This window comes from Agelaius tricolor, unplaced genomic scaffold, assembly GCF_023055355.1.
Source record: "Agelaius tricolor isolate 1412-34295 unplaced genomic scaffold, bAgeTri1.0.p SCAF_61, whole genome shotgun sequence".
In the NCBI taxonomy this organism is placed as follows: Eukaryota; Metazoa; Chordata; class Aves; order Passeriformes; family Icteridae; genus Agelaius; species Agelaius tricolor.
This window is the reverse complement of record NW_027269321.1, coordinates 938652-965038: the sequence shown is the minus strand read 5'-3', so window position 1 is coordinate 965038 and position 26387 is coordinate 938652. Positions and strand designations below refer to the sequence as shown.

Genomic DNA, 26387 nt, shown 5'->3' with positions numbered 1-26387 from the left:
TCACTGGGGACACAAGGAAGATTCTGTTCATCCAAAGAAAAACACAAGCAGCCAGTCCCTGCTAAGACAGCAGTGCGACTCTGTCCAGAGCAGCTCAAATTCTCTGCCAGAACCACCCCCCTGCACCTTCTTGATCTGAAGGGGACTAGAAGTGGTTTCACTGCAGTTCTTTATTTCTGCTGTCTGATAATGGGAAGGTTTCACAGAAGTCTTGGATGGACTGGATCAGGGAATAGTCAAGCAAGAAAAACTGAGCAACCATCACCCAACCCCACTCACAGAAGAACGAGTCCCATTAGGAAAAGCACCTCAGGTGTTTTCATAGCTGATAATATGTATCCTACTCAACATTATTGATTATAATCTTTTCCCTTTGGAAACTTATCAGTGGGGACTTCTGCCTGCTTTGTGGAGGGAGCCCCTGGGGCCCATTCCCTCCCAGAGGGGCTGCACTTGCTGCCTGCCGGGGCTTTCATTGCTGGGCCCACTGGGAGCCCCTGAGCTGGGCTGGGCACCAAGGGCAGGGCTGGCCCGGCTGTGATGCCTCTGGCCCCTGTGACACCAGGGGCAGCGTGTCACAATGGGGGCAGCTGGAAAAGGCCCCCGCAGGTAACGCTGGCCCAGCACAGCCTGGGCAAGCGGTGAGTGCGCACGTGGCGGGGCTGGGCCGGGCCAGGGCCGGGCCACAAGCGCCGCACCCGGGCCTGCATTGTCCCCCTGCACCCAGGGCCAGCCCCTGGGGCCGGCGCCTTGGCCGGGGCACGGGGCTGCTGCTGCTGGCCCACTGGCACAGGCCCTGCTGCCTGCCAGCTGCCCGGGGCCCTCTGCTTCTGCCCTCACATCCCTGCGCCTCCGGGCCTCACTTCAGCCCCCACAAGCTCCCTTGGCAGCCCCAGTGAAAGCCTTGTCTCTCTCCTCCTGCAGACCATGGCGCACAGAGCAGTCCTGGCTGGGCTTGTGCTGCTCCTCTTCCTGTTCCCACTTTCCGTGGTGGACAGATTTCACGGGGATGGGCAGCCCCGTGCAGAGGAGATGAAACCAGCCCCCCCAGAGCCAGCTGAGCCTGGCTGGGGACCCTGGCTCCTGGCTGCCTTGCGCTACCTGCACCAGCTCTGGCAAATTGCTCAGCCGCTGCTCCTGCCTTTGGGCTGGTGGCTCAGGCGCAGAAGGGCAGCCACGAGGCAGAGAGCAGCGACCCAGAGAGCTGAGGAAAAGGCCAGAAGGAGGAAGGTGGAAAGCGAGCGGACAAGGCGGCTCCTTAGGAAGAGATTCAAAGACATGGAGCAAATGCGCCGGGCCACGAAAGAAATAGAAAAGCAAATGGCCAGGCTGATTGGGATGAATAGGGATACAAACAGGATGCTGAAGGTAGGCAGGGCAGGCTTTTGGAGGAGCACAGGCAGTGGCTGTGTGAAGAAAAGCTTCCTGCTGGAGATGCTCTCTGGGCCGGCCAAGGCGAGCCGCACATCTTTGTGAGCAGCCGGCGCACAGAGCTGCGCTTGCTGCCCAGCACAGCCCTGCGCCGGGGCACAGGCTCCGGGCTCCTGACACACCCTGCCCCTCTGCCCTCTCTCTCCTCACGGGATCTGTAGGAACTGCATCTATTTTAACCCTTTCCCATACAGAGGCTTTGCATCTGCTCGGAGGAAAGCTCCATCTGAAGGCATCGGGCCAATGTTTGGAGATTGATTCAAATTCTTCAATAGTTTTGAAATATTTAAAATGTTTTCTTTTAAAATAATTGTCTTTAGCAACATTTTCCAAACTTTTTATTACTATAATGTAGATTAATACTCTTGTAAGAGATCATAAATATTTTAATAATAAGTAGGAATTAAATAATGGCACTTTTCCTTATATTACATAGAACTTACAATTCACCAAAATTACCAAGAATTATTGCAGTTAACCAAAACTGAAGTATACTTTATTTTTATCTAAACCAGCAAATGTTGCTTGATCTTCATGATCCAATAATTATTTTGTGTCTTGTTTAATATTCATATATACAGTACATAGACTGTTGCTACGAATGCCTATAATCACAATTGGTTAATTGAAATTACACTCTCTGCCCTCCTGTCTCGGGAGGGTGACTTCCCTCAGGCAGCTGCAGTCCCTGTCAAGATGCAATAAAGGCAATGCCTGAACAAACGCTGTGTCTGTGAGTGTCCATGCTGGACTCAGGTGTCAGCTGTGGGGAATTCCTGACACAGGGGCACCACAGCAGCCCTTGGCCATGCAGAGGCTCCTTTCCTCCCCTGCAGCAGCTGCTCCTTTGGTGCTGTGATCCAGCCTCTGCTCTGCGCGATGCCAAATGCAAGAAAACCAGGAGTGCCACCACTCAGACTGTCACTTAGGTCCCTGCAGAGCTCAGGAGCCACCATGGCTGTGTAGGTGTGGAACCTGCAGTGGGCCATGACAGCAGGGACAGCAGGGACAGCAGGGACAGGGGGACACAGCACAGCAATCACAGCCCGGCTGCCCTGGGACAGGCCCGGCAGGCGGACAGGACACGGGGCAGGCAGGAGTCCCCATCCTCTCTGTGCCCTCCTGAACACAGGCACATAAGGGACAGGGGCAATGGGGACACAGCCGGCCCCTCTCCTCTGGGAATATCCCACCTGCCCAGGGGCCCTGACAGAACGCAGGGGCTGAGGCTCTGCAAGGGGAACCCAAGGGTGAGCAGGAGGACCTCCAAGTTACATCTGCCCACATTCTGCATGCAAACTGCTGCGTGGAGGAGAAAACCAGAGGGGCCTTGCCACAGCAGATCCCATCTGAGGGAAGGTGTTCTCTATTCCTGCACACGGGTGCCCCATGCAACATGGAGCACATGAATGCACTTTGACACCAGATTCTCAGCCCTGCTCGAGCGCTCTGGCACAGCAGGAGCGGCCATTCCCTAATAACACACGGGTTTGCAACTCTTGTGCAAAGCAACACAAATTGTCTCTCTCCTCCTGCAGACCATGGTGTCCAAATCAGTCCCTGCCCTGCTGGTGCTGCTCCTCTTCCACTTCCCACGGCCCATGGTGATCAGTTGGGATGAGGATGCAGAGCTGGGCAAAGAGGGCCTGGAGCAGGCTACCCCAGAGCCACCCGAGCCTGCCTGGGGACCCCTGCTCTGGGCAGCCGTGCAGCAGGGGCCCTACTGGGCTGCTGCTGAGCTGCTCTTCCTGCCTTTCTTCCTCTGCCTCAGGCCCAGAAGGGCGGCCATGAAGCAGAGAGCAGAGGCCCGGAGAGCTGAAGAAGAGGCCAGAAGGCGCAGGATGGAAATGGAGCAGAGAAGGCTTCGGGTGTCTGTGGAACATTCCCAGGTTTCTGGGGAACATTCCCGGGTGTCTGGGGAACATTCCCGGGTGTCTGGGGCTCTCCTGGCCCCGTTCCCAGCCCAGGTTCCCGGGGTTCAGGAGCTGCCCTGGTGCCCGGGCCCCGCGACATCGCCTGGGTGCAGTTGGAGCCCGAGGTGCAGGCGGGCGCCGCCCGCGAGGCCCTGCAGGGCTTCAGCATCACCCAGAGCAGCGCCAGGAAGATCTCCTGCGCCAAAAAGGGACCCAGTTTCCCACCCAAATCCCCTCTCTCCATCCCAAATCCTTCTTTGTGCATTCCAAATCCTTCTTCTTTCACCCCAAATCCCCTTTCCCAGCCCCCAGGGATTTTGGGGCTCCAGAGGGGTTATTGGGGTTTTTCCCAGCATTGTACCCAGGGTCTCTCTGCAGACATTGCACCTGGAGCTGCCCCAAATAAACCCCAAATAACCCCAAATTTTGGGACTGGGGGCGGGGGGGGGGGGGGGGGGTGGTGATTCTAAAATTCGGGGTTTGGGGGTGTTTGACCCCAAACTTTGGGAATTGGGGGGTTTGATCCTAAAATTTGGGGGTTGGGTGGGATTGATCCTAGAATTTGGGGTTTAGGGGATTTTGACACCTCAGGGTTTGGGGATTTTTGACCCCAAACTTTGGGAATTGGGGATGTTTGACACCCCTGGGTTTGGGATTTGGGGGTTTTTGTTCCCAGGATTTGGGGTTTAAGAGGTTTTTTTTTCCCCAGGATTTGGGGATCAAGGGGTTTGACACCCAAACTATGGGGATGAGGAGGGTTGGACACCTCAGATGTTTCAAACCCCAGGATTTGGGGTCAGGGGGTTTTGGCCCCAAAGTTCAGGAATTGGGGTGATTCATCCCAGGATTTGGGGGGATTTAACCCCAAAGTTGGGGGGATCAGGGGGATTTGACACCCCAGAGTTTGGGATCGGGGGGCCTTTGACCCCAAAGTTTTGGGATTGGGGGCTTTGACCCCAAAATTTGGGATCAGGGTGGTTGGACACCCCAGATATTTCAAACCCTAGAGTTGGGGATTGGGGGTTTAGACCCCAAACTTTGGGGGTTGGGGGTGTTTGACACCTCAGGATTTGGGATTTGGGGGTGTTTGACCCCAGACTTTGGGAACGGGGGGTGTTGGACACCCCAAATGTTTCAAACCCCAGGATTTGGGGTCAGGGGGATTTAACCCCAACATTTGCAAATTGCAGAGTGTTTGACACCCCAGGATCTGGGATTTGGGGGGTTTAAGGCCTAAAATTTGGGGTTCGGGCTGGGGGGCAGGGGGGGAGGTTGAGATCGCCGAGTTTGGGTCTGGGGGTGTTTGGCCCCCGCCAGTGTTTGAACCCCCAGGATTTGGGGTCCGGGGGAGTTGACCCCAGGATTTGGGGTGTTTGACCCCAATGTTTGACCTCACCTCGGGTTTGGGGTCGGGGTTGAGATCAGGGACATTCCCTGGAGCCAGCGGCGGGATCGGGATCGGGAACGGGATCGGGAAGCGGAACAGGAACGGGGAGGGTCCCTGAGCCAATGCCGGACCCCAACCCCAGGGAGAGGCCCCGCCGCAGTCCCGGAATGGCCCCATCCCCACAGTCCCGGAGCCCTCCCCAGGCCCAGCCCCTCCCCGGCCGCTGAACGGAGCCTCCCTCAATCCCAGCCCGCCCCGATCCGGGCCGGAGCCATCCCCAGAGCCTCCCCCATTCCCGGCCCGGACCCTTCCATCCCTTTTTGGGGCGGCTCCTGCCGCTCCCCGCCCATTTCTGGGGGTTCCAAAGGGCCCCGCGGACCCTCCCCATTTTGGGGGTGTTGAGGGGCCCTAGGGCCGCCCCGAGGGCCGAGGGGGGATCGAAAGCCCCAAACCCGAGGGGCTCCTGGGGGTGCCCAGTTCCTCCCGTCCCCAGTCCGAAACAGATCGTGGCCAATCAGAGCGCGGGGCGCTGATGACGATCCTGTTGCCGGGCGGAAACTCGGCGCACTGGCCCCGCCCGGCGATTTCCAGCGAATCAGCGCCCGGCTCGGCTGTGACTCATCGGGTGCCGGGCAGAACCCAGCGCCTCTCACAGCACTGGCCAATCAGAGACTGCGCGGGGCCATTCCCAGCCAATCAGAGCGTTTGTCGCTGATGGCTCTCAGTGCCCAGGAGCGGAATTTGGGGCGGGGGCGGTGACCCCGGCGATGGGGATGGGGCGTGCGGGGGCAGCTGGGGCCGCACTGGTGGCACTGGGGGCGCTGGGAGCCCCCCCGGCCGCGGGGGGAGCGGGGGCGCGGGGAGAAGGGGGGCGGGGGGGCCCCAAATTCAACCAAAGGGGGGTCGGGACCCCCAAAGGGAGCAGGAGGGGCCTGGAACCCCCAAAACCAAGCACGGGGGAGGGGATTGGGGACTGGGGGAACGATGGGGAAGGGGCGGGAGAGCGGAGGAAAGAGGGGAATGGGACCCCCAAATTGAGGTGGGAGGGAGCTGTGGACTGGGGCAATGCTGTGGACTGGGGGAAACCCCCATCAAATCCCATTAAAATCCCATAAAAATCCCATTAAATTACACTCAATTCCCATTAAACACCATTAAAATCCAATAAAATACTATTAAATTCCATTAAAATCCCATGACATGTCGTTAAAATCCCATAAAATTCCATTACAATCCCATCAAATTCCATTAAAAGCCCCTAAAATCCAAAGAAAATCCCATTAAATCCGATTACATTTCTATTAAACCCCATTACATTCTATTAAAATCCCTCTAAATTCCTATTATAATCCATTAAAATTCCCTCAAATCCCATAAAATGATCCCAAACCCATACAGTGCCCTGAATTACCCCAAATACACACGGCCCTAAAAACCCAACAATGTGAAAAATTACCCCAAATGATCCCAAATTTCCCCTGAAAAACCCCAAAAACCCCCAAATAGCCCCAAAGGCACAAAAAGAACCCAAATCCCCCAAATGACCCCAAATCCCCCAAATCCCATAAATGGGACTGGGAGAGGGGAGGAGAGGGCAGGGAAAGGGGGAGTGGGACAAATTGGGCGAGGAAATCAAACTCTGCTGTCAGACAGAGCAGGGATTTGTGTACCCAGCGCTGGGAGCTAGGGGGATCTCTCTGGCAAAAACCCACTCGGTCTCCTTTAGCCTTCAGCTCCATTTTAAAAGTCACAATTACAGCACTTCATTAGCATACTCACATTTGCATAAAGCTGTGTCCCGGTTTTACAGCCGTGTGGGACTTCAGCGCCTGCGTCCGTTCCTCCTGTGGCGGCCCTCAGTCTTCTGGTGCTCTTTTGATGAAGGCTTCTGTCGTCCTCCTCACGCTGGAACTTTTTACCTGGAGCATCAGCCCATGCCTGGTGCTCCTTGTTCTTCAGTCTAACCTGGTCTGAGCTGATTTTGCCCTTTGCAAGCTCTGTTCAAACTTGCTCTCTCGCTCTCAGTGCGTTTGTTGTGTCGCTGGCTCTGCTCTCTCTCTTGCTCTGCTGCCTCGCTGGCTTTGCCTGCATGGGAAAAATGCATGTATTTTATGATTGGCTTTTCGCAAATATTAAAATGAATATTATATGTCTGGTGTTAGAATATTATATATATATATATATATATATATATGTATATATATGTATATGTATATATTATATATACTATATATAATATGGTTATATATTATATATTATTATATATTATATATTATATATAATGAATTATGGATAATATTATATATATCTATATATATAAAATATATTATATATAATATTATATATGTTATATATAATATAATATATATTATATAATATAATAATATGACATATATAAAATATATAATGTATAATAATATATTATATATATTTTATATATTATATATTATATATATTATACATTATATATTATATATTACATATATTTAAAATCATATATTATATATTGTATATTATATATATAATATATATTATATATTATATATATATATATATAAATATTATATGTCTGGTGTATTAATTCTCTTAAGTACTGTGTTAAATATAGTTTTAGGTTATAAAATGTTAAAATAGAAACGATGCTATGTAGGATTCTTGCTTTAAAGAAAGGACTCGCAGTGAGATAGCAGCCACAGGACACCTAAATCTTCCAGAGAAAAAGAATTTATTGCCCTCTTATCAGAAGAAATGAACTTCTTCCCACCTCGAAGGCGCTGTTAGGATTCGGAGGAAGAAGGTGGCACTGCCCAGACAGAATCCTGTGTTTGAATGGAATTTATGCATCATGGATGAAGTGTATGAATATGCAACAGGCTGTTGTTTTTAAGGGTTAATCCTTTGTTAACGGGTGTCCCTTTTCAGGCTCGTGCTGCCCAGAAAAAGGTACCCGGACCTCCATAACCCTTTTTCTCTATTGTCTCATATTGTCCTAATTCAAATTGTCCAAATTATTATTACTCTAATTGTATTGCTATTTTTATAAGCATTTTATTACTAATGAACTTTAAAAATTTCAAAATCAAGTGATGGGCGTGTTTCACACTGCACATCTCGCTCCAGGGCTGCTTGTGCTGAACCTTTCCTTGCACAGCACTGAGGATTCCCCCAGCCCGGGCTCCCAGCAGCTCCAGGCCCGGCCAGGAGGAGCAGCAGGGCCAGGGCTGGCCGGGCGTCCCCCCAGATGTGGCCCCCGCTGGTGGCACAGCCGGACCCTTGGGAGGCTGCCTCAGGCTTTATTGTCCACCAGCATCCCAGGAGGGAGCAGAAAATCCTCCTGCAGACGCTGATGCCGGAGGCTCCCAGCGCTTCCTCGTCTCCAGGAGCTTCTGCCAAGCCCCAGTGAAACCTCGGTGCCACATTGTTCCACAGCCTCACAACGCTCTCCTGGCTCCCGTGAGGTCCCTCTGGGTCCCGCTGCAGCCTTGGCTCCATCAGGCTCTCCTGGCTCCCATTAGGGTCTCCTGGCTCCATCAGGGTCTCCTGGCTTCCATCAGGGTCTCCTGGCTCCATCAGGGTCTCCTGGCTCCATCAGAGTCTCCTGGTTTCCATCAGGCTCTCCTGGCTCCCATTAGGGTCTCCTGGCTCCATCAGGGTCTCCTGGTTCCATCAGGGTCTCCTGGCTCCCATCATGGTCTCCTGGCTCCATCAGGCTCTCCTGGCTTCCATGATGCTCCACTCTGTCCCAAGGGGCATCCGCGGCTCAGCTTTGGAGCCCTGCAAGATCCAAAGGTTCCTCCCAAAAAACACCAGCCCAGGGACCCCCCGGATATTTGGGCTGAGCTCCCGCTGCCCAGGCACCTGCATGGAACCCAAGTGACCGCTGGGACTCCATGGAATGTCCTGGAACAAACTGTCCCTGGTCAGACAGGGGTGCCATGGAACACAGGTGCCACTGGGACACGGACACTGCCCATGGAACCGAGTGTCCATGGGGACAGAGCCGGGCCTGATGGAACACTGGAGAACATTGTCACCCCATGGAATCCATGGAACCAGGTGTCCATGGTGACACTGGAGAACATTGTCACCCCATGGAATCCATGGAACCAGGTGTCCATGGTGACACTGGAGAACATTGTCACCCCATGGAATCCCATGGAACCAGGTGTCCATGGTGACACTGGAGAACATTGTCACCCCATGGAATCCCATGGAACCAGGTGTCCATGGTGACACTGGAGAACATTGTTACCCAATAGAATCCACGGAACCAGGTGTCCATGGTGACATTGGAGAACATTGTCACCCCATGGAATCCCATGGAACCAGGTGTCCATGGTGACACTGGAGAACATTGTCACCCATGGAATCCATGGAACCAGGTGTCCATGGTGATAGAGCCGGGCCCAATGGAACCTACTGGAACACAGGAGAACATTGTTACCTGTTGGAACCCGGGCTGCTGAGAATTTTGGACTTTCTGAGCTGACAGACACTGACCCCCAAGAGAACACTACATTTGGCTTGAGGCTGTGGAGAAGGCTTCCAAAATGGAATGATGGAACTGGGATTATGGGTGTGGAGTTTGAATAGAAGGGTGTAATATCACATGGTGGACAACTTGGAGTTTAAGGTTTTAGAATATAGTAATATATATAAAGCAAGATGGAGGTTTTAGGGTGGAGGCTTCTCCTTTTTATTTGCCTTCTTCTTCTTCTTCTTCTTCTTCTTCTTCTTCTTCTTCTTCTTCTTCTCCTTCTCCTTCTCCTTCTCCTTCTCCTTCTCCTTCTCCTTCTCCTTCTCCTTCTCCTTCTTCTTCTTCTTCTCCTTCTCCTTCTCCTCCTTCTCCTCCTCCTCCTCGTCCCTTATGTTGGGCACGGGTGATTGGTTATTGGGTTAAAAGTAAAAATAATTTAGGTGTCATTTCTTAATTGGACAGTTTATCCTCAAAAGACCTTGCAGAGAGATAGACGGGGCTCCATTTTCACCTTGTTAGTGAAGTGCTGCAGAACTCACAGCTTGTGAGACTGTTCTAGAGACAAGAGCTAATGAACACCTGAGTCCAAACAAGAAATGCTGTCTTGGGATTTCATCCCGACCTTGGCAGAAAAGAAGCAAAAGAATTGACTCTTACCCCACAGAATCTCATGGAACCAGGTGTCCACTGTTTCACGGTGCAGCCTCAGAGAGTGGTGAGACCATTGTGTCACAATGGAATATCCTGAAACCACGGCTCCCTTGTGACAAACCTGGGCTTTATGAAACCAAGGACACCGCTGGGATGCAATGGAATCTCAAGGAGCCAAGGGTCAGCTGTCAACACATCAGCTTCTCAGGAAACCACGGCAAACACTGTGACACAGAGAGGGGCCTCATGGGACCCAGGAGACCATGGTGACACTGTGGTGGAATCTCATGGAACCAAGTGTGAATTGTTACAGGACCCAGGAGACCATGGTGACACCGTGGTGGGATCTCATGGAACCAAGTGTGAATTGTTACAGGAGCCAGGAGACCATGGTGACACCGTACTGGGATCTCATGGAACCAAGAGCCCAGAGTTTCACAGCTCAGCCTCAAGGAGTGCTGGAGACCATGGTGTCCCAAAGGGAACACATGGAACAAAGGCTCCTTAGTGACACAGCAGGGCCTCATGGAATGCACGAGATCATCCTGATGGAATGGGAACTCATGGATTCAAGGGTCCACTCTTTTGCTGCGTGGCCTCATGGAATGATGGAGACCATTGTGGCACCATGGAAATGAATGGCACAAAGGCTGCACTGTGACCCAGCAGGGCCTCATGGAACCAAGGACACCCTGTGATGCAATGGAATCTCATGGAACCAAGGTCCAGTTGTGACAAAGCTGGGCCTCATGGAACCAAGGACACAGCCGTGATGCAATGGAATCTCTGGGATCCAAGGATCAATTGTCAACACATCAGGTTCTCATGAAACCAAGCAGAACATTGTGACACAGTGGAATCTCATGGGAGCAAGGCTCTGCTTTGATCAAGTGGGGCCTCATGGGACACAGGTGCCACTGGGACATTGTCAGGCCTGGTAGGAACAAGACACCACTGTGGCAGACCAAGGCCTCATGGGACCTAGGAGAGCCCTGGGACACAATGGAACCTGATGGAACCAAGGGCCCATTGTGACACGGCAGGGTCTCCTGGAACCCCTGTGCCACTGGGACATTGCCAGGGCTGGTGCAAGCAAGGTTCCACTGTGACAAAGGCAGGCCTTGTGGCACCCAGGAGACCATTGTGGGACAATGGAATCTCATGGAAGCAAGGCCCCATTGTGACAAAGCGCGGCCTCATGGAAGCCCAGTGCCACTGGGACATCTCCAGCCTTGGAGGAAGCAAGTGTCCATTGTGACACAGCACAGCCTCAAATCACAGGAGAGCAGAGGGATGGAGCCATGGAATCTTGGGGAACCAAGTGTCAATTCTAAACACAGCGAGGACTCCTGGAACCCAGGAGACCATTGTGATGCTGCACTTTGTCACAATGGGGCCGTGCTTCTATGAGGATCCATGGGCCCACAATGTTCTCCTGGGTTCCAGGAGGCCCCGCTGGGTCACAATGGCCCCTTGCTCCCACGAGCCACAGCACGGTCCCTGTTGCCCCTGGGTTCTGTGAGGCCCTGCTGCGTTCACAACTGACACTTGCTTCCATGGGATTCCATTGCGTCACAGTGGCCCCCATGTTTCCATGAGGTTCTGCTGTGTCACAGTGGACACTGGGTTCCACAAGAGCTGGCAATGTCCCAGTGGCACCTGTGTCCTGTGGGCCCCACTTTGCCAAAGCAGAGCCTTGGCTCCATGAGATTCCAGGCTGTCCCAATGCTCTGCTGAGTTCCACGAGGCTGTGCTGTGTCACAATGGACACTGAGTTCCACCTGCCCTGGCAATATCCAAGTGGCCCCTGGCTTCCATGAGGCCCCGTTGTGTTTGCAGGTGACACTTGGTTCCCCAAGATGTCATTGTCACGCCGCTCTCCTGGGCGCCCTGAGGCCTTGCTGTGTGTGAGAAATGACCGCTACTTTTAAAATTTTAAGGGTGATTCAACCTTGAAAAAAATGACAACAAAGGACTGAAACAGGAGAAATCACAGCACTGGGAGCCCTTCCCCACCCCGTGGCTATCAGCCACATGGCTCCTTCACAAATTGGCTGCTCCTCCTTTTAGACTTTGGTGTTGCATCAGGTAATCCTAGCCCCACCCAAAGTCTGTCAGGTAACTCTTTGTGGCCGTCCATTGGTGGAGAATGCTTTCTTGCACCCTGACTGGAGAGCAGGTGTTGCCATGCCTGCCTTCCAGTGACAAACCTGCCCTCCCCAAATGCCCCAACCACCAAGGCCATTACAAGGGGAGGGGAAAGAGGACTATGGGGGACAGATGACAATAACATCACTACACATCTTAACACACACATAGTATCTATCTCCTCACTGTGAGACCCAACTATGACATTACTCATCTGTAACACTGTGCAATAATGGAGCCTTGTTCCTACCAGACCTGGCAATGTCCCAGTGGCACCTGTGTCCCATGAGGCCCCACTTGGTCAAAGCAGAGCCTTGGCTTAACAACTGACCCTTGTTTCCTTGAGATTCCATTTGTGAAAAACACGTTCACTCTCCTGTGAAAATGTACAAAGTTTAATAAGGGACAATGGGAGACCAGGACCATGGAGCAAAGGTTATTACGGCCGGGTGCATCTTGGCACTCAGCCAGGAGCACCCTGTTACCTTCGGGGATCCCCTGAAATACCTTTCCCCTTACATCAGCCTGGTGCATATTCATAGAGCCTCATGCATATCCATAAACTACTTTACATATTCCAGGAATGATTTTACATGGCCCCTCCTTGGGTCTGCCTTTTCAGAGCATGTGTGTTTCTTGGCTGTGGTTTTGGCTCCTTCTCTTTATCACCTCCAGGTTTTGGGCCTTGCTGCACTCTGCCTTCAGACGGGGAGTGCTGATAGTTGGCAGATCTGTACAGGTGTCCTCATCCGGTGTGCATTGGATGTTATCCCACCCAAGCAGGCAGTTTAACACAAGCACACTTCTATCAGTTATTTCTCTACTATGTCTAAGCTAAATTAACAACAGAAATAAAAACTACATCTTTAGAACAAAGTTATTTTAACATCACACATATAAAATCCATTTTAATATTTGCAAAAAGCCAATATTATGATATTTATCTATAACAGAGTGAAGGAGCCCTGGCCCAGGCTCTGGCCCTGGGGGACATGGGGACGCTGCTGGGGGGTCCCTGTCCCCCTGTGCCACCCCCAGGGCCCCGGCCCCCCGTCCCCGTGTCAGGCTCTGGGGTCGATCTCGTGGAACATCCTCTGGGGGAGGCTGCGGGGCCGGGGGCGGGGAGACCCGGGGGGACAGGGGACCCCGCTGTGCACGAGCAGGGTTGGACTGCTCTGGGGGGAGCTGTGAGGGGGCTGGGGCAGAGTGACCTCCCCAGGGACCTCACACAGCCCCCATGATGTCACACAGCCCCGTTGATGTCACACTGCCCCTGTGATGTCACACAGCTCCCGTGGTGTCACAATGCTGCCTGTGATGTCACATAGCCCCCGTGATGTCACACAGCCACCTGTGATGTAACACAGCCCTGGTGATGTCACACAACCACTCTCTTATGTCACACAACCTCCATATGATGTCATTCAGCTGCTATGTGATGTCACACAGCACATTTGTGGTGTCACAGTCACCCTGTGATGTCACAGCCTTCTCTGTGACATCTCACAGCTGCTCTGTGACTCTGTGTCACAACCCACATTGTGATGTCACAGAGCCGCCTTCTGTGATGTCACAGCTCGCTCTGTGATGTCACAACCCCCTCAGTGCTGTCACACAGCCCACTCTGTGCTGTCACACAGCCCCTTGCTGCCATCCCAGCTGCTCTGTGGCTCTGGGACACAGCCCCAGAGGTGCTGCTGTGACACAGCCCCCGCGGGGACATCCCACAGCCCCGGCCAGTGCTGAGCCCCTGGGAGCTCTGACTGTGCCCTGCTCGTGTCCCTGAGGGGCCCTGGCAGTGCCCCAGCCCTGCTGGGCTGTGCACAGGAGCTGCTCCTGGCCAGAGCTGTCTCTCTGCAGCTCTGCTGCCCTTGCCAGGAGCTGCCTCTGGGCCAGGAGCCCGGCCCAGCTCAGCAGCACAGACACAGCACAAGGACTTTAATCACCCTCTGGGCCTTTGCTGCTCTTTGCATCACACCCAGTCCCTCAGAGTGGGCTCAAAGACTTCTCAAGAGCTCCAAGTCAGATTGAAATACTGAAGTTTCTTGTACTTTAAAGAGATCCCTGTGAGGGACAGCACTGAGAAAGTGTCCCCGGGTTCCAGGGAGAGCAGAACACTGGAGGCACTGATGGCAGCTGGGGACAAACAAGGCAAAGGTGTCTCTGGTGCTGAGCAAACCTGGATTTGTTTCAGGAATGTAAAGGGCCAAGGCCTGAGCCCCAGGGCCTGGCCAGGCAGATCCTGTCCCTCCCTCCTTGCTCAGGGCTCTTCCCGGGATGGGCACTGGCATGTGGGGATGGGCAATGCCAAGGGCAGGAGCGTGGGGCGGCCCCTGCCAGGCTGCTGAGCAGGGACAAGGAGGCAATGAGGCCCCAGGCCTGCAAGGGTCACTTGTCCCCTCCTGGCTCAGGCCCAGGGCCAGCAGCCATGGCCAAAGCGCTGCCCAGGTTGGCTCTGTCAGGGCTGTCTTGCAGCTGCTGCCCATCCCTGTGCCCTGTGCAGCCCAGGCTGTCCCACGGTGTCCCTGCCCTGGCCTCTGTCCCTGCAGGCTCTGGGCATCCCCCGGCTGCCCCACCTGGCTGGGCCCTTCCTTTGCTGACAGCTCTGCCTCCTGCCTGCCCCTGCCTGCCCACACAAAGCCTGGGGCTGCTCCAGGCTCCTGCTGGGGACGTGCTGCACCACAGCCCTGCCCTGACAGGGAAATTCCTTTCTCCTGGTGTCACTCTGGGCCTCCCCAGCTGCCCTTGGCATTAATTCTTTCTCTCTCTGGCTGTTTTCCACTATGTCAAAAGGATCCACCAGCCCTGAAATCGCTCTTTAAACACTCTCATGGCTCTGCTCCACTGTCCTCAGGCTCCACCCCACTGAGCACAGAGCTCCTTTGTCCCTGTACAGTGCTCATGGGCCCAAGGCCTCGAAACCCCTCCTTGGGACATCTCTGGGCCCTCTCCAAGGTGTTTCCAAATGAAAACATTCACCTCAGAGTCTAAAGAAATCACCAGAGGACAGGGCCAGCTCGACCTGTCTGTCCTGGCTACTTTTGTCTGGGAGCGATCCTTGGATATCCAGAATTTGGGAGGCCAAATTCTAATTTTGGCCATGGTCCCTGGACAAGAAGGCTGGTTCTTTTCCATAGGAATGAAGGAACAGAGCCCCAGTGTTTCAGGGGCAGATGAGAGGTGACCACCAGAGGCCAAGGCCAGCCAGACCTGGCAGGTTTTGTTTTGTGAGATACCCTTGCACAGAGGAAATTATTTTAGGGAGAGTACCCCTTTTGGCAATGGGCATCTGAAAAGTCAGACAGCCCTTTTCCATAGCAAGAAAAGCACAGAGCCCCAGTGCTCCAGGAGCTGATGAGAGGCAGCCCTTGACATGCCAAGATCAGTCAGAGCTGTCAGGTGGCCCCTGGGAGGCCAAGCCAGCCAGAGCTGTTCCATGTTCCCTGGGTTCCATGGGGTCCCACAGTGTCCCAATGGTCCCTTGCTTCCATGGGGCCCTGAGGTGTCATAATGCCCCCTTGGTGACACCAGGCCCTGAAGGTTGGAATGGTCTCCATGGTTCCATCAGGCCCCACAGAGCCACAATGGTCTCTGGGTCCATGGAGCCCCTCTGTGTCACCATGGCCCCTTTGGTTCCCTGGGCTCCAGTGGTGCCACAATGATCCCCTTGGTTCCATGGGCTCCAGTGGGGCCACAATCATCCCCTTGGTTCCCTGGGCTCCAGTGGTGCCACAATGATCCCCTTGGTTCCATGGGTTCTTGTGGGGCCACAATGATCCCCTTGGTTCCCTGGGCTCCAGTGGTGCCACAATGATCCCCTTGGTTCCCTGGGCTCCAGTGGTGCCACAATGATCCCCTTGGTTCCATGAGGTCCCCACAGTGTCCCAGGGATCTCCATGGGAAGGAAAGAACCCAGCCCCACTGTTGCAGGCGCAGCCACCAGAGGCCCAGGCCAGCCAGCCTTGACGGTACTGGCAGATTTTGCCTGGGAGCAACCCTTGGATATTGAGAATTTCAGAGGTGGAATCCCAATTTCAGGCATGGACACTGGAGGAGAAGGATGGTTCTTTTCCATAGGAAGGAAAGCACAGAACACCGGTGGTGTCTCAGGGGCAGATGAAAGGCGGCCATCAGAGGCCAAGGCCAGCCAGACCTCTCTGTCCTGGCAGCTTTTGTCTGAAAGCAACCCTTGGATATTGGGAATTTGGGAGGTGGAACCCCAATTTCAGCCATTTTTGCATGGATAAGAAGGACGGTTCTTTTCCATAGGAAGGAAAGCACCCAGCCCCAGTGTTTGGACAGCAGGGGAGAGGCACCCCCAGGAGGCCAAGGGCAGCCAGACCTGTCTGTCCTGGCAGCTTTCACCTGGGAGCAATCCTTGGATGTACGGAGTTTTGGAGGGGGAATCCCAGTTTTGGCCATGGTCAAGATGGGTGTTTTTGCCCATAGGAAAGTAAAGCACAAAGTCCAAGTGTTTAGGAAGAAGATGAGAGGTGGCCACCCTCAGGCCAAGCCAGCCAGCCCTGTCTCTCCTGGCACCTTTTGTCTAGGGGCTTTCCTTGGATATTGGGCATTTTGGAGGTGCAATCTCAGTTTTGGCTGTGGGTGCCTGGACAGGAAGAAGAGCTCTTTTCATAAGGAAGGAAAGCACCCAGCCCCAGTGTTTCAGAGGCAGATGAGGGCCAGCCCTCAGGAAGCCAAGGCCAGCCAGACTTGTCAGTGCTGGCAGCTTTTGTCTGGGAGCTCTCCTTGGATATAAGGAATTCCAGAGGTAGTTGCCCAGTTTTGGCCATGAGTGCCTGGTTGAGATGGAGGGTTTTTTCCCACAAGAAATAAAAGCACATGGTCCCAGGGTTTCAAAGGCAGATGAGAGGTGGCCCCAGGTAGCCAAGGCAGCCAGATCTGTTCCTCCTGGCAGATTTCATCTGGGAACAATCTTTGCATGTAAGGGAATTTGGAGAAGGAATCCCAGTTTTGGCCATAGGGCCCTGGAAGAGGATCAGGACAGTTCTGTCCCATAGGAAGGAGAGCCCAGAGGCCCAGTGCTTCAGGGGCAGTTGAGGAGCAGCCCTCGACATGCCAAGGTCAGCCAGACCTGTCCAGCAGCCCCCGGGAGGCCAAACCAGCCACACCTGCTCCCTGTGCCCTTGGTTCCATGAGGACCCACAGTGTCCCCATGGTCTCCTTGATTCCAGGAGTCCCTGCAGTGTCACAATGTTCTCCTTTCTTCTGCAGTGTCACAACGGCCCCTTGGCTTCCCTGAGCCCTTGCAATGTCCCCATGGCCCCTTGGCTCCCTGTGGCCCCGCTGTGTCACAACGGCTCCTTGGTTCCACGGGTGCCATAGCTTCATCCTTGGCCCTTGGTTCCAGAGGGGGCCTGAGTTTCACAATGGTCCCCCTGATTCCGTGAGGCACCAGAGTGTCACAATGGTCTCTTTGCTCCCATGAGGTTCCATAGTGCCACCATGGTGTCCTTGGATCTGCGTTGTCACAAGGGCCCCTTGGTTCCATGAGTTTCTGGACTGTCAGCAATGGTTTCTTTGCTCCAGAGGGGCCTTGATGTGTCACAAGGGCTCCGTGGCTGGGGTTTGTGTCTCACCCACGCTGAAACCCCAGCAGTTGGTAGCCATGTGCATTTCTTTCTATAGAGCTTCTGTCTTCCTGTCTCTCTGTCTTCTCCTTCTAATGCTCTTGATATGGAACATTTTTTGATACCTCAACAACTGAAGTGATTAAACGTTTCCAGGTACACCGGGCTGAGTTAATGAAGTTACTGCTATGGTGTTTTATGTTGAATTGGATGTTTTAGTAAATCTTTTTCCAAAGTTTCTTGATTTTCTGATCTTTGCCAGGAAAATTTTGTGCCATTTTGTCCTCTTGAGAATATATGGTTGGTGTTTCTCCTGTGCACCAAACTCCAGGAAAGGAACCCTTGGTTACTGTGAGAAACGACTGCAGACTTTGAAAATTTTAAAAGGTTTATTCAACCTTAACAAAATGACAAGAAAAGGACTAAATAAGGAAGAACAGGCCTGGGAGCTCCCCTCATGGCTGCCTACCACGTGCCTGGCTCGTCCTCAAGATGGACGCTTCACCTTTGATACCCCGGGATTGCTTCAGCCAACCCTGGCCCCTCCCACAGTCTGTCAGTCAACTCTTCTTTGCTGTTTATTGGTGGAGTCTGCTTTCCTGCAGCTTGATTGGAGGGTCAGGTGCTGTCCTGCCACGCCCCCTCCCCTCGGAACAAGTCTTTCTTCTCGCCTTCTTTCTACCTGTCCTGGATGGCTCAGGCTGTCTGATGGTAACAACAGCGGGGAAAGGGACTGTGGGGAGAACAGAGGACATCTAAACAACAGACTGCAATAACATAATGACACATCAATAAAGCTTCTCTTAATATTCACACAGTATCCATCCCTTAATTGCGAGAGCCAATCATCTCATTAGCCATCTATAACACAAAGGGACCTAAAATCACCGTTACAAGGTAAAATTACCCAAAGAGGACTAAAATCCACCCATATGGGCCTAAAATCAGCCAAAGGCATCTAAAATCCACTCTAAAACTGCCCAGTTTATCCTAAAATCACCCAAACAGGCCCAAACCCCACCCAAATGGGCTTAAATCATTCAAAGGGATCTAAAATCCACCCTCAAACCCAACAGATTTGGCCTAAAATCTGCAAAGGGGCCTAAGATCCACCCTAAAAGGCTTGAAATCACTGCAAGGGATCTGAAACCCACCCTAAACCTGTCCAGTTTGGCCTAAAATCACCCAAATGGACCTAAATTCTCCAGGACCAAGACCAAACCCAGCAGCAGAAGTGGCACCAGCAGCAAGACTGACACTGGAACTGAGATTGGCAGCGCCACAGGACCGGCACCGGGACTAGGACCGAGACCCAGACCAGAATCAGCACCAGAACTGGCACTGGGTCCAAGACTGGGACCAAGCCTGACACTGGGACCGGCACCAGGAGCGCTTTGGAACTGGGACTGGCACCGGCAGCGCTCCAGGACTGGGATCAGGACCGAGACTGGAACCCGGCACCCGCACCGGGACTGCTCTGGGACCGGGACCAGGACCGAGACCGGGAGCCCTCCAGGACTGAGACCGAGACCGTCACCGGAATCAGCACCGAGAGTGGCAGCGCTCTGGGACTGGGACTGAGACTGAGATTGGCACTGGGAGCACTCCAGGACCAAGACCAGCACCAGTAGCAGCACTGGGTCCAGAACTGCTCTGGGACCAAGACTGAGACCAGCACTGAAACCAGCACCAGCACCAGCACCGAGAATGGCACCGCTCCAGGACCGAGACTGGGACTGAGACTGGGACTGGCACCGCTCTGGTACCAAGACTGGGACTGGGACCGGCACTGCTCCAGTATCGAGATCAACATGAGAACCAGAATCAGTCCCAGGAGTGCTCCGGGACTGAGATGGAGACTGAGGCAGGCACCGGAACCAGGATCAGCACCAGGATCACTCTGGGACCAGCACAAGGAGCAGGAACGGGACTGGAAATGGGATTGGAAATGGGATTGGCACTGGGATCCCTCCTGGACCTCTGCATTCGTTCTGGGGAGCTTTGGCTGCGCCCCCGGGCAGGATGGGGAGGGACCCCTGGGCAGGGCGGGACCCCCTCGGTTCACATTGATCCAGTGCAGCCATCCCAGTCCATATGGTCCAGTTTGTATGATCCCAGTCTTGGCTCCTAATCCCCACGGTCCCAGCCTGTGAAATCCCAGTCCACATGATCCCAGTCTGTACAATCCCAAGCCATACAATCCCAGTCTACATGATGCCAGTCCACATGGTCCCAATCGGTGCAGTCCCAGTCTGTGGGATCCCAGTCCATATCATCCCAGTCTGTATGGTCCTGCATGGCACACACTCCAAGGACCTGGAATTCCAGTTCCCAGCCAGGAAAAGATGTTCCTGCCCTTGAAGGCAAAGCTCCTAAGAAGGGGCCGAAAGCCAAGTGGATCCTACAGTGACATTTCACTGCCAGCCTTCAGAACTTCAACCATGGCCGTTGTAGCTCCTGCACTGGGAATTAAATCAGGGCAGGGTCTTTGGTGGCAGCTGCCCTGGCTCAAGGGAGACACTGAGAGAGAAACAGAGCAGGCAAAGAGAGGCAGGAGAGAAAGGAGGACAAAAACACAATCAGCTGAGAAGGTGGCACTAACTCTGAAAGTTTTATTTGCTATCAAATACATCCCACCCACCCAGCCCCACACAATCCCAATCCCATCACTCCAAATTGGGATTGCACTTCTCCCAATCTCCTTCACACCCCATCTCACTCTGGCAGCTGTGGAATGGAGTGAGTCTGGTGTGGGACTGAGTTTTTTGGGGTGGGAACAAGGCATTTTGATGTGGGATTGAGCCTGTATGAATTAAAATTCAGTTGTTTTCAGTGGGATTCAGTTGTTTTGAGGTGACCCTCTTGGCTTTTGGAGTGCAAAGAGATGGAGAACACTGCACAAAATCCCCCCCCAGACTACACAAATCCTCCAGAATATTCTCTCCAAACCATCAATTTCCCATTAAAAAACTCTGAAATTGTGGGACTTAAGACATCTTTGATCAATTTTTTTCTTTAAACACTGTTTTGGCTGTTTTTAAGGGATGAAGATGAATCAGAAAAAAATGCCAAACAAAAGGACAAGCAGGCAGGTGTGTTCCCAACATGGATCACAGGGAATGTGAGTGACCGGGGCTGTGCCCAAAGTGCCTCCTCCAGTGGGGGATGGAGCTGCAGCAGCGCACGAAGCTCTTCCCGCACTCAGGGCACTCGCAGGGCTTCCCTTACCGGTGCCTCCGTTGGTGTTGGGTCAAGTGAGAGCTCCTGGAGAAGCTCTTCCCACACTGGGGACACTCGTAGGGCCTCTCCCCAGTGTGGATGCGCCGGTGGGTGACGAGGTGGGAGTTGTACTTGAACGCCTTCCCACAGTCTGGGCATTGGAAGGGCCTCTCCTCTGTGTGAATCCGATAGTGCAGGAGGAGATGGGAGCTGGTCTGAAACCTCTTCCTGCATTTATCACACTCGTAGGGCCTCTCCCCAGTGTGGATGCGCCGGTGCTTGACAACGTCGGAGTTGTTCTTGAATCCCTTCCCACAGTCAGGGCATTGGAAGGGCCTCTCCTCTGTGTGACTCTGATAGTGCTGGAGGAGATGGGAGCTGGTCTGAAACCTCTTCCCGCACTTGGAACACTCATAGGGCCTCTCCCCAGTGTGGGTCCTCTGGTGCTTGATCAGGCTGGAGCTCCGGCTGAAGCTCTTCCTACATTCCCCACACTCATAGGGCCTCTCCCCTGTGTGGCTCCTCAGGTGCTTGATCAGGGTGGAGCTCTCGCTGAAGCTCTTCCTACATTCCCCACACTCATAGGGCCTCTCCCCAGTGTGGCTCCTCTGGTGCTTAATCAGGCTGGAGCTCTGGCTGAAGCTCTTCTCACACTCCCCACACTTGTAGGGCTTTTCCCCAGTGTGGGTCCTCTGGTGCACAGTCAGGTTGTACTTCCACCTGAAGCTCTTCCCACACTCCACGCACGTGTGGGGCTTCTCCCCATCCTGGAGCTGCTCATGGAGCACCAGCTCCGAGCTCTGCCTCCATCTCCGGCCGCCTTCCCGGCCCAGGCTGCCTCTTTCCCCCTCACATCCCCGCCATCTGTGTTTGCAGCCCCTCCTCGTGCGGCATCTCCGGGCCTTTTCCTCCCCGTTGGCTTCCTGCGCCGTGGAGCCGCTCAAAACGGCCTCTGCCACCAGGTTCTGCCGCGGGCATTTGTCCTCCCTGCTCTCCATGCTCAGCTCCTGCTCTGGGCGAGGAAGGACAAGGACAGCATGGGATTTGCCTCCGTGCCACAGGCAAGGGCAACGAGATTCCCCCAGGCCGTCTCTGGGGACGCACTGCCCCCTCTTGGCTCTCCCCATTTCGGGATGCCGGGGCTCTTTGGGCTCCCGGGCTCCCTTCTCCCCTCATTCTCTGCCCTGGGCTGCAGCGGCTCCAAGGAGTCCCCCCTGCCCCTCTCCAGGCTCTTGAGGCTCCCGCCAATGGCGGCGCTCCCCCCTCTCTGGCCTCCCCACTTTGGCCTCCTGGGGCACACAGGGCTCTGCTCCTCCAGGCTGCCTCTGCCGGCAGCCGCCACCCGCCACCCCCCGATGTCCCCCCGAGGGGCCTTTTCCGCTCAGCCTTGGACTTCTTCATTCGCCTTCATCCCTCCCCTTCCATCCCTCCTCCCTCTCCTCCTCCCCCCTTACCCGCCTCCTCCTCCCCCTCCATCCCTGCCCTTCCCTCCCTCCTCCTCCTCCCCCAGCAGCAGCCACACCCTCAGTGCCCCGTTCCCGCAGCCCTCGCAGCCCGCGGCAGGAGCGGCCATGGAGCCGGGCCAGGTCGGCATGGGCAGCGCGGGGCTCTCGGCTGCTCCCAGCCGCTGCGGGCGGGGGGAACCCGGCCCGGGCCAAAGGAGAGGCAAACTGGGCAAACTGGGGGCTGCACATCCAAACTGGGCCTTGCTGGGGACCCTGCCTGGCCACTGCCAGCCCTTGGGGCTCCTCTCGGCACATCCGCCAGGGGGGAGCGCACACAGGCCTGGGGGATCCCAGCAGTGGCAGCACTGCCAGGGACTGGGCTGCACTGGGATCGTACTGGGACTGACTGGGGCTGTACTGGCTTTGTACTGACATCATACTGGGATCATACTGGGATCATGCTGGGAGTGTATTGGGGATGTACTGGCTGTGTACTTGGATCATACTGGGAGTGACTGGGAATATACTGGCATCATACTGGAGTGACTGGGACAATTATAGGTTTCTATTGATATTATACTGGTATCATGCTGGGACGGGACTGGGTTTGTACTGACATCATACTGGGATCACACTGCCATGCCAGGGCAGACTGTGATCGCACTGATGGACACTGGGATCATACTGGGATCATACTGGGAGAGAGCAGGAGCCTGCAGGAGGCAATTGAGACCACGTTAGGGGCAAATGGGATATACTGGGAGTGACTGGGATGGAGCAGCTCTGAGCAACTGGGATCATGCCAGGAGCAACTGGGAGTGACTGGGAGCCTGCTGGGGGTGATTGGAAACTGCTGGGCTTATACTGGGATGAACTGGGATCATGCTGGAGCTGACTGGGATCATTCTGGCAGTGAGTGCCACTACACTGAGGCTGACTGGGAGTGCTTGGGAGCAAATGGGATCATACTGGAAGGAACTGGAAAGATGCTGGAGGGAACTGGGCTACACTGGGAGATACTGGGAGTGACTGGAACAAAAGTGAGGGTGAAAGAGAGCAACTGGAACCATGTGGAGCACAACTGGTTCATACTGGCAGGGACTGGGAGCACACTGGGCTCATCTCTGGATCATACTGGGAGGGACTGGACTAATACTGGGAGGATCTGAGAGTGACTGGGAGCACACCCTGCACATCATCCCCCAGACTGGGCCTGACTGGGAGCAACTGGGAGCACGCTGGCAGCAAATGGCATCATACTGGGACTGACTGGGCTGATCTAGGGAGCAACTGGAACCACACTGGAGGCAGCTGGGACCATACTGGGAGAGATTGGAACAACTGGGATTCTACTGGGACCACACTGGGAGGGCTGGCGTGTGACTGGGATCAAACTGGAGCTTACTGGGATCATATTGGGGTTGAAAGGGAGCGACTGGGATCACACTTTGGGCTACTGGGAGCAGCTGAGGGAAACTGGGATGATGCTGCAAGCAAACTGGAGGAACTGGGAAGGACTGGATGCATGCTGGGGGCAACTGGGATATACTGGGAGTGTCTGGAACCATCCTGGGGGGACTGGAACCACACTGGGAACAACTGGGACCATGCTGGGGAGAACTGGGAGTGAGTGGGACCATGCTGGGAGGGACTGGGATCATATGGGGAGGGACTGGGACTAGAGCAGGGGCAACTGGGTCCAACTGGGACCATCCTGGGAGTGTCTGTAACCATAGGGGAGTGATGGAAGCACACTGGGAACAGCTGGGCCCATGCTGGGAGCAACTGGGATCACTCTGGGGGCACTGGCATCAGACTGGGAGTGACTGGGAGCAACTGGGATTGGACTGCAAGGGACTGGGATCATACTGGGAGTGGCTACACTCATACTGGGATTATACTGGGTGTGAATGGAACCTGACTGGGGCTTACTGGGAGCTACTGGGCCCATGTTGGGAGGAAAATGTGACCCACTGGGAGCAACTGGGATCGGCTGGAAGGTTCTGGAACCATGCTGAGAGGACTGAGACTACAACTGGGGCAACTGGGATCATCCTGGGAGCAACTGGGGCCACCCTTTGAGCAACAGATGGAAACTGGGATGATGCTAGAGGAAACTGGGAGGAACTGGGATCATTCTGAGGTAACTGAAACATACTGGGAGTGTCTCTAACCATACTGGAGGCACTGGAACCACCCTGGGAACAGCTGGGATCATGCTGGGAGCAACTGGGACGATGCTGGGGGAAACTGAATCTACCCTGGAGGCAACTGGGCACGACTGGGACCCTGCTGGGAGGGACTGGGACTATTCTTGGGGCAACTGGGATCATCATGGGAGGAACTGGGAACATCTGGAATTATGCTGGGAGCAACTGGGATCACACTGGGATCCCAGTGAGAGCAGCTGAGTCCATGCTGGGTTACACTGGGATCTCATTGAGAGCGACTGGAATCACACTGGGATTGACTGGGAGTGGCTGGTTTTGTGGATTTTGGGGGTTTGGATTTTGGGGGATTTTCTTGGCATTTTGAGGGGGAGTTTTTCTGGGGGTGGTTGGGAGTTTATTGAAATTTCTTGTGGCTCTTTTTGAATTTTGGGGATTTTACTGGGATTTTGTTGGGATTTTTTGGGATTCTCAGAAATTCCTGGGGTTTTATTGAGATTTTTAGGAGATTTTGGGGCATTTTATTGGAATTGTGGTGGCATTCAGAGGGATTCATTGGGGATTTGGGTTTTTTGGGGATTTCTGGTGGGATTTGTGGGGTTTTGTGGGGTTTTTTGGGTGTTGCCAGGATTTCCTTGGATCTTAGGGGAGATTTTCTGGGGCTTTTAATGGTTTTGGGGACATTTTGGGGGGATTTGCGGAGTTTAATCTGGATTTTTGGGGTTTTTGGCATTCCAAAGGATTTTGTGGGTTTATATGGGGATTCTGGGGTGTTCTAATGGGATTTTGAGAGATTTAATTGGGATTTAGTGGGTTTTATTGGGACTTTCGGGGCTTTTAAGGAGATTTTGGTGCCTCTCAGCCCTTCCCCACACCCAGGGAATGCCCCAAAACCCCCCTAAAATTCCACTAAAACCCCACAAAATCCCCAAAAATTACAAGAAAACCATCAAAAACCCCAGGGAATCTTCAAACATCCCAGTGGAACTCACCAAAATTAAAAAAAACTCACTAAATTTTCAATAAATCTCCCCCCAAAAGCCCCCACAACCCCAACAAAACACCAAAAATCCAAAACACCCCAAATCAATAAAACCCCCCAAAATCACATAACCATCCCAAAACCCAATAATTCTTCCCAAAAACCGCAATAATCCCTCCTAAACTCCCAACAAAATCCCAAAAAAGCCCAAAAATGCCACCCCCAAATCCCCAAAACCCCTCTCAGAACCCCAAAGTCCCCACAAACCCCCCCAGACTCAGTGGGGCCGTCCTGGATCAGGGGGCACCGGCCGGTGGAAAGGAGCCACTTCAGGGGGCCCTGGGAGCTTTTTGGGGAGGGGGCACCATGGGAGACCCCCCAAAAACGGGGGAGGGAACCCCTGCAGTGCCCCCTCCCCCCGAAACCCCCAGACCCCGGTTCAGGGTGGGCCTGGGACCCCCCGGGACCCCCAAATCTCCCCCGGGACCCCTCCAGGAACGCCCAACCCCGCAGAGCTCCCCCAGTGTTGGCCCAGAACCTCTCTGGACCCCCAAACCCTCCCCAGGACCCCAAAAACCTCCCCAGGACCCTCAACCCCCCCAGTTCTCCCCAGAATTCACCCCAGACCCACCTGAGACGCCCCCAAATCCATCAAACTGCCCCAAATCCCCCTCGGACCCCTCAATCCCCCCAAACCTCATGAAATCACCTCAGACTCCTCGAAGTTCCCCAGACCCACCTCAGAACCGCCCAGATCCACTCACAACCGCCCAGTTCCTCTCGCAATCCCCCAAAATCCCCCCAGACTCTCCCTATTCCCCTCAGTTCCCCCTAAACCCACCTGAGAACGCTCCAGACGCTCTCAAGCTCCCCCCAAAGCTCCCTAAAGCCCCCTCAGACCCACCAAAGCCCCCTCAGATCCCCTCATTCCCCCCAAACCCACCGCACACCCTCGTGTTTCCCGTCGATGCCCCT

At 54.1% G+C, this 26387-nt stretch overlaps 2 protein-coding genes and 1 pseudogene across 3 annotated transcripts in view; 2 read left to right on the top strand and 1 right to left on the bottom strand.

Moving 5' to 3' along the window:
• The window catches only part of LOC139605219 (zinc finger protein 3-like), a 310784-nt gene that overhangs the window by 72400 nt on the left and 211997 nt on the right, over window positions 1-26387 (top strand). The gene's annotated exons all lie outside the window — the stretch shown is intronic.
• LOC139605191 (zinc finger protein 420-like) overlaps window positions 1-26387 on the top strand; it is a 151089-nt pseudogene that overhangs the window by 71884 nt on the left and 52818 nt on the right.
• LOC139605192 (zinc finger protein 418-like) overlaps window positions 1-26387 on the bottom strand; it is a 118717-nt gene that overhangs the window by 92058 nt on the left and 272 nt on the right. Inside the window, exon 2 of the mRNA XM_071456533.1 lies at window positions 20882-21824. Within this exon, the coding sequence (XP_071312634.1) occupies window positions 20882-21824 (943 nt within the window). The remainder of the gene's footprint in view (window positions 1-20881; window positions 21825-26387) is intronic.